This window comes from Sebastes umbrosus, chromosome 8, assembly GCF_015220745.1.
Source record: "Sebastes umbrosus isolate fSebUmb1 chromosome 8, fSebUmb1.pri, whole genome shotgun sequence".
Classification (NCBI taxonomy): domain Eukaryota; kingdom Metazoa; phylum Chordata; class Actinopteri; order Perciformes; family Sebastidae; genus Sebastes; species Sebastes umbrosus.
The window spans coordinates 18,533,306-18,546,518 of NC_051276.1; the positions used below are offsets into that span (position 1 = coordinate 18,533,306).

Below are 13,213 nucleotides of genomic sequence, written 5' to 3' on the forward strand. Positions count from 1 at the left end.
CACTGTTAGGAGGGAGAGAAGAGATATGATAGTGTCTCTTGAAAAGCAGGTAAGGAAAGAGAAAACTGAGAAGGGAAAAGCCACAATAGTCTTGGTTTGCTGCAGAGGATTCAGTCAGGTGCCCTGCAGAGAGTGGGCTGTAACCACTGTAATCCCTACAGACCAAGCAACAGGGCCCCTTAATACCAGCTGCTTGGAATGAGATGGGATTCAAGCAATGTCCCATGAGAAGGGCAGTGTATAACAAAATCCCTATAGGTGCAAGAAATAATAAGCAGAAGCATGTTTTCATTATAAAACATATACTGTCAAACTCCAGGCTGTTGCACATGCATTATTGTGTCATAAGTACAGCTGGCTCAGGGAAAAGGCTTTGTGTAAACCTCTGGCAGAGGCTCTACATTTGGGTTATGATGTGATGGTAGTGCCTAGCACAGAAACCTTGATCCAATAACCAAACTATGCCAAGCCCCAATCAACAGCAATTACACCGGCCGAGCTGCCAGGATATCCGACTGGAAACACACACACACATATACACTCACAAGGATTCAGTTAATGCTTCACATTCAGTTAAGCCTAGAATTAGGTTTAATAAATTAAACTGTAGCAATGTTACTGTACAAAGATGAGAGGCTTTTATTCTCTAAGAATAAACACTGTGAAATGATGCAGGTAACAATGCATCTGTAAAAGCCGCTATGCTTCAGTGAGAGAAAAACTTGATCTTCAACTCGTGTTTAATCCAGGCGCCTAAAGTAATCGTACCATAATGGCAACGAATAGAAAGCTTGTTGAAAAGCTTCACCTCATGCCCTGACAATTCAGATCAACACAAAACTGTTGGATCAAACATGAATCCATGTTAATACTTGAAAAGTTAGTTTGAAAAGAAACCTGTGTCCCATGTGAAGCTCTGCTAATCCACTATTGATTTACTGTTGAGACCATGGTACTGCTTGAAGCACAACAGTATTACTCCTTACTCCTATAACAAAGCATTATGTATCGGCATTGACTGGCACATTTTTTAAAAAAGATTTTAAGTCTAACTGTATCAATAGAAATCTGCCAATCAAAAAACCTCTAGTGACTCCAGAGCAAACAAAGTAATGCAAAAAGCTCTACTTGCTTTGTGTGTTTCAAATACTTTTGAAGACTTCGACAGTTGGACTGCAGGATGTTGAGACATGCTGGGGTAGAAATGTGACCTCATGTTAGCCCAAAGTCAACTGTTTTTTTTTTTCTTTCTTAGGTGTTATGTGCTTTCTCGTCTCATTTTGTTTATTCATGCAAAAATGAAGAAAAAGACAACTCTTGTTTCTACATGAATGTATTTAATAGGACAACTTAAAGTAACCTGTACTTTGTCACCATGGAAATATTTCTTTGTTTTTTGTATTTTGCATATTTGGCGTTCTGCTCATACTGTTGATAAATCATGTTTAACTCCCCTTTTAACGACAGCTGCGCACGTCATTCAGAAGAATAAGTTGGCTGCCTATTTGACCCATAAGAGACTTGCTCAGATCCACCCGCTGAGTAACACTGACTGATCTGTATAGTACTCGACTGGGTGGAGGACACAGCAGACTCCCCTGGAGACTATTACAGACCACTGCAGCTATTTGGCCTGGAGATAATGGTAAATAGTGGGAGAAATGACAGGAGGCGATGGAGAAGAAAATTATAAGAGAGAACAGAAAGTGGAGCTAAATTAAATGTAGGAAAACAACAGAGTGCATACAGTATCAGTCAGTTGGGGGTGAGGTAGTGGGGGAGACTGGATGGAATGCTGACAGAAGGAGGGGAGGGAGGAAAATGTCGGTTCTCAGCAAAACACAGAGCCAGAGAAGTTTAGAATATGACAAACTAAACAAATAAGTAATTAAATCAGTGCCAAGGACCAGTGAGAGAAAACAGCCCTCTCTGTGCTGCCGAGGCAGATGGAAACGAGCGGGGGATGGACAAAGAGAGACCAAAAGCGTGCTGCTGTATGGGTGATGTTCATTCAAAATGTCCCCAAACAACAAACTTGCAACAAATACAGACAAAACACACCACTTTTAGACAAAAGTATGATCAGGTGATGAACGGCGAGGCAGTGCGTGTAGCGGTGGACTGCATGGACAACAGCTTGGCTCGTGTTACAGCCATGAGTTAATCCACAGCATTCATTGTGCATGTGCTAATTACTTTGCTACCACACACTCCTCTCTGTGTAATATAATCCCCACCATCAAGAAAAGGCAAGTGTGCGTCAGTGAAGGTGTGTGAATGTGAGCACAATATTTATTACCGCACCATGACGTGTCACACTATTTTCTAAATCTTGGTTAGGCTGAAGCTGCTTATTGGAGCAGCTCAGTCTCACTGGTTTTAAAAAGATTCACATGAACCATATCTTTCTTTCTCAAAGCTAACAGGACGTATTCAGCAAGAGGAAACAGTCTAGACCTCCTCCTCCCCTGTTGTGTGTTGCATACTGTATGTAAGAGCTGATAACAGAGAGGGTATGTTTACACTCAAGGTACAACTCAGCTCTAACTTAACTAAGCTCCAACTCAACACAGTACTGAATATACATATATAGTAGTAGATCAAACAGTTAATTTACTATAGAAAAGACTGATGTGCATTTTCAACTTAATTTCCTATTTCTTTTATATCAACCTGAGCGTTGGCATTAGTGAATGCAGCATTTGGATTTAAGATGATCAAAAATTTCTTTATTTTATATTACTTATTCACGACCCTGAATAGGATAAGCGGTTACAGATAATGGTTGGATGGATGGATTACTGTATAGTAAAAAAAATGTCCCCTTTTGAATATAAAGTGCATGTAGAATTGACTCCTCAGTGTGTTCCTACATGTGCACATGCATTGAAAGAGACATATTATATTACTAAAACATGCAGCTAAAGTAAGATAAAGCATTTTCAGTCTTGCCCAGTTTGTGTACTTGTTAAGAAAAGACAGCAGCACTTGGGACTTAAGTATTGAAATCAATGTTTAGGGTTTAATAGAAGATGGGTACATGAAGTTCAACGTCATGAGGGTGTGTGCTTAAGAGTGATGGGAGAGAAAAAAACACTCAAAGACTCACACTGGGGAAAACGATGAAAAGCACGAGGGGATGTAGATAGGTATAAATGGGTAGGCTAAGAGGGCGCACATTTAACAAAGGTGCACGATGGGAAACAGACAGAGAATATAGGAGGTTTCCAAGGGGGCAGAAGAGTATGTGGTTAATGGGGGCAAGTGTCTTGATGGGAGTATTACAGGGGTCTCTATGGGGTAAATTGTTATCGCTCTTCCAGGGAGGTATGTGGTTTGTTCAGAGAGCTACAGGGGAGTGGATGGGAACAGAATTTATTTTCCTACACCTGACATGGGAAGGAGATGAGAGGAGAGGAGAGGAATGATAAATCCTCTAAAATCGTGGTCCACTGGGATCACTCTGGCATTTCCTGTGCATGCTGTCCCACACTGCTACACATACACACACCATGTCTCCATATCACAGTTATTATGGGACCATTAAAAAACATGATGGCATCTTATCGCCGACCATTTCCTTCAGATAAACAAAGTAAACTCTCAAGTATCACACTTAGGCCTCCTCTGGCCTGTCTTCTCTGCTGCCTCTCTTAATGCTTTCATCTTCCTCTTGTTCCTCTTCACCCCTCTCCACCTGTCCTCTCATATTTCCCTTCTCTTAGCTCCGTCACTCCCCCCAACTTCAATCATTCTGCTCTTCAACAACCTCTTGTCAAGTCCACCCTGTCTCCTCTCTCTTCTCCTCTCACGTGTTGTCCTTTCTCATCTCGTTATTCCTCTATATTTCTTACTAAGTGTCCTCGCCCATTCATTTGCGTCCCCTTTCCCAGCCTCCTCAATCCCTCTCCACTCATCTCCCCCGCTTCATTCAGTCTCTCTTAACAAACAACCTAGCTTTCCCACCAGGGTCGTCAGGACAACAGAGCCCCCCCCCCGACTCTCCTCACACCCACCCACAGCCCAATTCCACCACCAGCAAGTGAACAAACAAGACAATAATAAAGGAAAGTGGAGTTCCCAGTTAAGGCCCTGCAGTGTGACTTTGCAATAGTTAACCCAAGAATGTCATGATTATCACCACGGTCCTCCTTTGTAACCATGGTGAAGTGGGAGATATTGTTGAAGCAACTCTGCAGACACTGATGATACCTCACAGCGTCAGAGCAGCTATGGGAATGAGAGAAGGGTGCGTCCTTATTGAAGTGTCCATGTTTTTTTTTGCATGTGTCGATGCACGCTTGTATAAAATATGTACAAAAGTGTCCGTGCGTGTGTCTGAGATCTAATAACTGTGTACTACTAATAACTAATAACAATAATGTTAGGGTCTGTCAAAAGATTTGTGGCTGCAGGTGTTGCTCTTGGCGCGCCCGCAAAAAGATGAGACACTGCAACACGGGACACGACGAGACGTTTTCAGCGTGCACTTGGTTAACCCTTTCACAGCATTCATGCAGGCTCTGGCTAATTCAGGAGCTAAAGATGCCAGAGAGAATGGTAAATGGACTTGCACTTATATAGCGCCTTTCTAGTCCTCCAACCACTCAAAGCGCTTTACACTACATGTCAACATTCACCCATTCACACACACATTCATACACTGATGGCAGAGGCCGCCAACCTGCCCATCAGGATCTAATCTAAGCACTCATTCACACACCGATGGCACAGCATTCGGGAGCAATTTGTGGTCAAGTGTCTTGCTCAAGGACACCTCGACATGTAGAGAAGTAGAGCATTTTCTAGATTTCACATATTTGGTTTATTTCTGGAACGCACCTGTTATCTCTCCCACGGGGATCTTTAAGAAGTTACCCTCATTTGGCCTCATTCTAAGACCATCTTTCCTGAGTTAACTATTAAGCAATTAGACAGCTGTGTGGGAGCAACGCAAGAAAACACTGTCTCACTACCTCCTGCTTCAGCACTTTGCAATCCAGGCGTGGAGATAACATTAAGATAGGTAGGTCACACTCATATCTGCAAATGCTAGAAGATGAGTTGCAATGTACTTGAGTGCCAAAGGCTTGGTTTCACAGATTATATCCTTGGCAAACTCTGCAGCTCAGACACAAGTAAATATCAGCAGAAGAATCTATTTCTGTGATATTTTGTTGCTCAGACATCCCCTAAAAGTGCCTCAGAACATACACACACACACACACACACACACACACACACACACACACACACACACACACACACCACACACCGTATCCTTTGCCAATATTTGAAGAAACACTAAAATACAGATGTTTTTCGACAGCCATCTGACACACCCTTGGAAGTACCACTCCGCCTGCTGCACTCGAGGCCCATTAGTTAGATTACACAAGCAATTCAGCTCAATCCAGCTTCTATTTTTCATAGCGTTTGCATGAACAATTCATCTGGTTCCACAAAAAAACAGCCAAAGTTTTCCAGCAGAGCCTTGATCTTGAACTGCAAAAGAGAAACAATAACGTGTTTGTTGTGCTCACTGCTGTAGGCATATAGATGACGGATTTCCAGTGGAAACAATGTGCAGAGGGCATCTGGATTAAGGTCAACTGCTCTGAGGCACTCGGACGAACAAAAGGAGGATTTGATAGAAAGGTCAGGTGTGAGGACGACTGACAAAACACTTTGAGGGTTATTGTTCACAGCCATCTTTGTATTAAACTTTCACTATAATAAAAACCACACCTGCTGGATACAATGTCTTTGTGTTTATCCTTGAATAGAGAATTGACACCGAGAAGAATAACAGCACTGCAGTGCCACCGAGTCATGAAACATTCATTACCGACCTTTTGCATCTTCTATGGGGCAATTACAAGTCACACTTCAATCAACGCGGTGTCAATTTGTGGTCTCGCACCCAACAGTTGGCACACTAAGGAACCCAAACATACAGAGACACACACACAATACACACAAATACAGTACAATCTCCTGCGCTGCACTCATGTCTCATCATGCCTGAGACCTGCTATTACCACGCAGCTTCATCTCAGACCCCAAATGAACCTAAACAACGTTTAAAAGGAGTAGTAAGCAGTTGTTAGGGATCATTCTCTAAAGAGATACATATAACAGCCATTATAGCCATCATTGTCATCATCTTCCAACACGCCACCCACAGACGCGCTCACACAAGCAGCTAGGTAAGCTCAGGGGACTCTTTAGCAGAACTTACACAATGCTGCTGTCGGGTGCAAACCTTGTATCTTTGAAACGGGAATACATCTGTGCCCTAATAGGACACTTGCATGTTTAATTTCTGCTCTAATGTCACACTAGAAGCTCTTGAATGGCCCAAACACCACTCTGGTCAGCCCAAGTTCCCATCCCGCTATCTCTTGCAACGATGGTGTGACCTAAAGGCCCTGACACACAAAGTTTGGGGCTGTCAGTGAGCGCTTGTTGGCATAGTTTATGCCATGTATCCCACACCGTCGGTGTATCTGATTGGATGTTCAACTTAGACAAATAAGTGCACAAGAAGAGAAACAAAAGTGAGGAAAGCAAGCGAACGAGTTAAGTCAAGACGAACACAGAATTCTCATCTCATTTTTCATCTTCATCTCATCTGATCATTCTAATACACAGATATTTTCACAGCGACATGTCCATCTGGATTGAAGCTAAGTGACGTTAAAATGGTCAGCAAACACCACTTTGTTTCATGTACGTATCATAACAGGGCTTCAATATCCACAGTCTTCCGTTTTTTTTGAATGATGAATACAGACTACTAGGGAGAGTTATTTCCTCTCACGCAGGCGCAGAACAGACGCGCTAACTGGCCGTCGGCTGTAGTCTTTGCAGTGTGTTCAAATGCAACTTGTCAGCCTTCATCGCCGCTAGTTCTTTGATGTGGGCTTGGTGTGTCTGGGCCTTTCGGGTAAAATTACTCCTAATTCTGAATCCTATGTGATTTTCACTGCTGCCCCTTACAGAGTCTGCGCACACTGCGGTGTGAAAGGCAGCCATAGTGTGATAAGCGATAAAGCTTATTTGGAAATCATTGGAGATCTCTGTCTCACAGACATCTACTGCAGAGTATTGCACAAGAAGCAGAGAGAGCTAGTGAGAGAGTGGACTGGGCATTTGTCCAGTGTAGCTTCCCTTTGACTCTCCATTTACAGTATTCTGTTATTTATATCAAGGATCGATCCAACATGTCCTATCATCATTCAGCCTGATGACAACACTATACCTGAGCAGCCAGAGAAAGCCAACCAGACTGCTTTTTTTCCGTCTTTGGGATTCCACAGTCAGGTGATCAGGAGGATTTGTTTCAACTTTTGACAACCTTTACCGGGGGCCAGATAAGGGTTACACAACAGCTCATGTGTCGACAGCCAGCGTTAATGTACCATCCAGTCTCTTTTTGACAGGTGGGTGTTTGAGGATAATTAAGGAACTGAACAAAAAGCAGAACCTGTGCAGGGAAGTTAAGACAGTGAGTGACTTCTTGATAACAGTGTGATGATAATGGCTGTTTATCTTTACAAAACAAGATAGCTGACTTGCAGCGCATATAATCTTCCTCTTGAGTCAGGAAATACTCTACACCTATACACACACAGGCACAAGCAATGGCAGCCCTGAGTCTTACCTTCCTCCCTCCCATCCTCTCCCCACAACCACAGGTGTCTTCCATGTAGCGCATGTAACTTTAGACACAGGGACTCTTTAGGTCTCGGTTAATCATGCATGAGCCTGTGGAAATTCTGGCAAGTAGTAGCAGCGCAAACACCCCGGGCCGGTGCTGAAATAAAGGCTCCTCCATTTATCAACGGGAGATTCCCTGGAGGGGAGAGGTGTTGCTTCTTAAATGAAAATGGGTAAGAGTGGTTACTTAAGTTTCCCACAGACTGTCAAAAGCAAACTGATAAATGATGGTAAAGATAAAAATAAATATTCCGTAGCCAGATCATTAATGAATTCAGTGGGTTAAATAACATGTTGTATAATTATACAGGAGGATTATTTTGTAACGGCTACAAAAGAGCAACATCTTGGATACCATTTGTAGAGTGTTACTGAAATAAAGTGCAGGCCTTTAAAAAAATAAGTGTTGCCAGAGGTGAATTTCTATTTCAAAACAATGCTAAAACTGAAACTTAATTCCATGAGCATTCAACCCGGTATCACACCAAAGTGTGGAATAGATCCGCCTGTCCACCACCAGAGGATAACGTGTCAGTGTCACGTTTTGCCTCGCTGAGTGTATGAAGGTGCAGTACCAGCAGGGGGCAACAAAACAGTTAGGTTTAGGAAAAACATCATGATTGGCCTTAAAATCAGAACGTAAACTAAGTACAACACCTACGGAAACAATGCAAAACATCACAATGGTCACTAACGTCACTAATATATATATAATAATGTAACTTACAAAACAAAACACCGGTCTCGAACACTGGCCTCCTGTGTATTATTCTACGTCACCAGCTCCGAGCGTAGCATTTCGGCGGATGCATTTACATTGCAGTCAGTACAGACTATATATGGTATACAAATGATACACCAAAACAAGAACAGCGTTCTTATTGCACACTTTTGCTTTGCGCAATATCCTGTCATTAAAATGCCTTTTTGTGCCACCAGGCTGGACCATTTGGTGATTTATCATTTTGCAGCTACCATTCTGACAAAAAAGGTTGCAAGTGAAGGCTTTACATCATTCAACAGTAAGTTCTTCTTAACTTCTCTGGAAGTTCTTCTTTTGTTACACTCCCAAATCAATGAGGAAGTGTCTTTACCTCGTAAAGTAAAACCTGGGCCAGTAAAAACAACACTCAGCAATCTAGGAACAATTATATTACAGTATATACCACCTTAATAATATAATCTGTAATGTTACATTCTAAGCATCTCTTTCATTCACATGTAAATAAAATATCTGATCCAAGTCTAGAACTGGACTTTCAACCCAGAGTGAATGAAGACAAGATTGATTGCTCTCTGAATACTCTGTCTAAACTGAATCACTCTGTTACTACAAAAGAAATAAGATATTTACTTTATGCGTCACCGCCTGCTGACTGTAATAATCCCTGCCAGAGAACATAGTGAAACACTTAATGCAGCATCAAAGTGTGGACAGCCAGAGAGGAGTCTATGAAGAAGAAGAAGGTGTGTTCAAAGTCACTATGGTCCCACAGATGTCTGGATGCAGCCCACACCCAAGTCTGATGCACAGAGGTCAAACTGCTCCACAGCTCAATAGGAATTCACATGTGATACGCTGAAACAATGCTGTAAACATTTCTCTAAACTGATTTCTCCCCCCTCTTTATCATGCATGGCTAAGCTTTTGCTACACTATTTGATACTTGGCAGGAAGACACCTCAGCTGCTTTGGCCTTGTCGGCCGAGTTAAAAATGTGTAAAATGTGCAGAACAAACTCACTCACTGAGGTATTTTATTGAAATGTAAAAAACACATTTTGGAGTTAGTGCTAGAACAACGTGTACTCGTCATTTCATACAAAATGAAAAGCAAACCTATTTGAGTCATTTATGTTGGTGCAAACTGGACATAAATCATGATTTCTGCTGCTAAGAATTACAAGTATTTCCTGTTCAGAGGGTTTAGGCAATGTCTCCGGGAACACGCATTATCACTGTTTCTCTTTCTTTCCGTCTCTCAAAGCCTACACTAACACAAAACACATGCACAGACAGTGCCGGTTTCCAGCCTACAAGTGAGACACTTTGTAGTCCTCAGTGGTCTGGGAGACTGAGGAGAGACCTCCAAGGCTGTATGTTGAAGCAGAGAGGTCTGAATGAGGGATGCATTGAAATTGCCCCTCTTTTCTTCAGAGACTCGCCCACAAAAGGGTCTGTTTCCCATTCAGGACACAAGGTCATTAGATAATACACACAGGGACCTCAAGGCCACACAGTGGGGGCGGGATCGCTCAACAAAACAAGCCTCCCACCCCTCTCTCCGTGCAAACTTCTCGACGCCTCCGTCTCACTTTAATAGTCTCTGTGGGATGCATATGCACATCCAGAGACAAATATATTCACATGCAAACTCACGTACAAACACACACACACACACACACGCGAGGTGGGTGTTTCGGTGGTTTGACAGTGGGAATCATGACATCATCATGTCCCCCTCCCACCTCTCTATTCAGCCACAACAGAGTTATTTAGCCCTCTAAAATGGGCTCAGTGCATGCTGGGTTATTTCCCTCTCTCTCTCTCTTTCTTTTTATTCTCTTGTAAGCTGTAAACGCGTGCTTGTTGTGGATAGATGCATCTTGTGTGAGACTTTGTGTGATTGTTTGACAAGCAGTGGGTTGGCAGGCAGAGACACAATCCAGATCTGTTGTTCACTGAAACTTGAGGGAAATGCTCTCCAATGAGAAACTGCTGGATCAATGGGAGGTGTTGCCATGGGACAAAACATCCATAATGATACCGAACATGGAAACTTTTAGAGGCTTTTTCCAAATGCAAGAAAAGAATGGAAACTGAGCATGTTCTGCCTGGATGGGGAACTTATTTCCACCCCATTTGTGAAGATGTCAGATTTCAGCTTGTCAAGGTTAACTCATAGCGGTCTAAATCCCATTTCCTCAAGTCCGCATGGCCTCATGAAAAGCCAGGAAGAAGGTGTAGGAAGAACGTGGGCCTGTGGTGGCAAGAGATGTGAGGAAGTGGAAGATTAAACAGAGATGGACAGAATCAGTCCTCCGCTTCCACATGAGCACACGTGTGTGTGTGTGTCGGGGGAGGAAATTGGGCCTCGGCCTACACTTCTCTAAACTATAACTTCATCAAAGTGAGTGGATACGTGGAAAGAACAGGGTCATATCGAATGTGTTAGCAGAGTAAAGCCAGTGACAACATGTCTGCAGCTGGAGATGACAAAACCACACACACAGTATAACAGTAGAGGAAAATGGAGGAAGAGGATGAGACTGGGAGAATAGTATTGTTTGGGAAAAGATGGACAGGTCACCATAGCTACAGACCAGCCTGCGATAAAAAGGACAGAATGATCCAAGTGTCAGGTGGTCGGGTTACAGCAAGACGTGGTCTCCCATATGCCAGAGCAGAATGAATGATTGATTTCAACTTTGCATGTGCCGAAGAATCATCTAGAGTTGAGTGTCTAAGCTAGTTCTTCTAGTAAACCACTTGATTGTGTTTGCTTAATACTTTAACTGTAGTCAACATAGTTACTATTTTGTTCCTAAATAACCTTTAATCGTATAGTAATTGCTGAACATTTTAATCATTATTATTATTATTATGATTGGTTAGTTATGTGGATGGTGCTCATACATGCATGTGGCCTACTATATTGTCTGTCTGTCAAATTAAAGAGCCTCTCCCTGAAAGACAACCCCTGTCAGAGATCAGCACATCCAGCAGAAACATGATCCTCAGAGCACAAAGAATGAAGTCTCACAGCTCCTGAGGGAGAATAGCAAAGTCAGTGAGGGCAGCGGGCCGCCAGCCAGGTGCTGCATGCGCCTTCATGAGCCACACCAGCCGCTGCCATGGCGTGCGTAATGGACGCCAATCACCTATCCACACCTCACACAAAGCTCTCCAAGAAAGAAGGGAGGGTCAAAACACATGACTATGTGCTATTAAAACCAATCTGCATGCATTTGTCATGACTGTACTTGTAAAAAAAAAGTAGTCAGAGGTTGCGTGCTGCCCATGACTTTGCTGGCCACCTCCATTGGATCTCATTGGATTGTGGCTCAGAAGGTAGAGCAGGTTGTCCACCAATCAGAAGGTTGATGGTTCGATCCCCGGCTGCTCCAGGTCACATGTCGATGTGTGAATGAGTATTTAGATTAGATACTGATAGGCAAAAGTTGCCACCTTAGCAGCCTCTGCCATCAGTGTGTGAATGCTGACAGTTTGAGTGGTTGGAAGACTATAAAAGCAAGTCTATTAAACGCAATAGCCAAACTGGTTGTGCGTAAAACGGCGACGACTCACCCAGTAAAACAAGATGGAGAAAAGTTTCATCACAGTGACTTCTCATCATAATGACGCAGATTTATTAAAGTTATTTACTCTTCTATGTCAGGCACATTGTTTAAGAGCACTATATGTGTGTTTACCAGTTGGCAGAGGAGCGTGGGTTGAGGATGTCCTCTTTGGCCGTGTACAACGACAGGCTGTAGGTATCAAGGTTGACCGTCTGCGAGCTCATGATGGTAAAAAGTTTCCCCGACCACTCCCGCAGCTTCTTCTCTCTTCACTGGTCCCGAGGAGGAGGTTCTGCTGCCCGAACAGCCACAGTGGGAACACGGCCGGAGGAAAACAGCAGTAAAGGTGGACGCAGGCTCATGCAATGTGGTGGGCTTAAAAGTTCCTTAAAGTGGGGCGATGATGTTGTGCAGGTCGCTGTGTGCACTCACTCACTCACAGCGTGGAGGAGAGACTGCTGCTGCGACTGCACACTGGTCTTTGTGCAGCAGGGTGGAATACGTTTTCACTAGAAAAGCCCCACCTCCTGTTGAGAGAGTGGAAAGCATAATGACTTCACTGGCTGGGTCACAACCGCCCAGCAGCTACACCTATACACATCACTCACTGTCTCGTGGTGCATCCTCCTTATCCTGATGTCTATACTAGTTTTCTTCTATAACTTGAATCAAACAAAAAAGCTTCAAGAGCACAAAGTGCATAAGATAAAAACGAATAAAAGAATATAAAAGTATAAGTTAAAAGAAAAAACAAATTAAAAGGATAATAAAAACAATCAAAAGACAGTAAAGTGCAGCATTTGATCAATTAAGAAAAGCATCTGAGAACAGTTTGGTCTTGAGTCTAGATTTAAAAGTGGCCACTGTTGGTGCATCTTTGATCATCAAGCACTATCAAGCCACCATCCCAAAGTAGATCCAGCAATATATCCTCCTGAGACCCAGCCCATTGACATGTGTCCTCTGTAGTGGACATTTTGTCCACATGCATATCCTATATATAGACACGTTCATCACTCAGGTGTTTGTGACCTGCATGATTTGAGAGTCAATCTACTCTCAAAGTGGCCAATCAGATCAGAGCTGGGGGACAGAGCATGCTTCTATGAAAAAGGAACCAAATTTAACAAGCATATATTAAATATAACATTAAAAAAAATGAGTCAAATATGTATCCTAAATCACAGAAA

At 42.9% G+C, this 13,213-nt stretch overlaps 1 protein-coding gene across 1 annotated transcript in view; it reads right to left on the reverse strand.

Annotated features, from left to right (window-relative positions):
• The window catches only part of si:dkey-40c11.2 (drebrin-like protein), a 34,139-nt gene extending 21,163 nt beyond the window's left edge, over positions 1–12,976 (reverse strand). The window contains exons 1-3 of the mRNA XM_037778386.1: positions 12,737–12,976; positions 12,632–12,704; positions 12,156–12,550 (exon numbers count right to left, since the gene is read on the reverse strand). Of these exons, the coding sequence (XP_037634314.1) occupies positions 12,156–12,247 (92 nt within the window). The 5' untranslated portion in view covers positions 12,248–12,550; positions 12,632–12,704; positions 12,737–12,976. The remainder of the gene's footprint in view (positions 1–12,155; positions 12,551–12,631; positions 12,705–12,736) is intronic.
• Between the last annotated feature and the right edge of the window lie 237 nt (positions 12,977–13,213).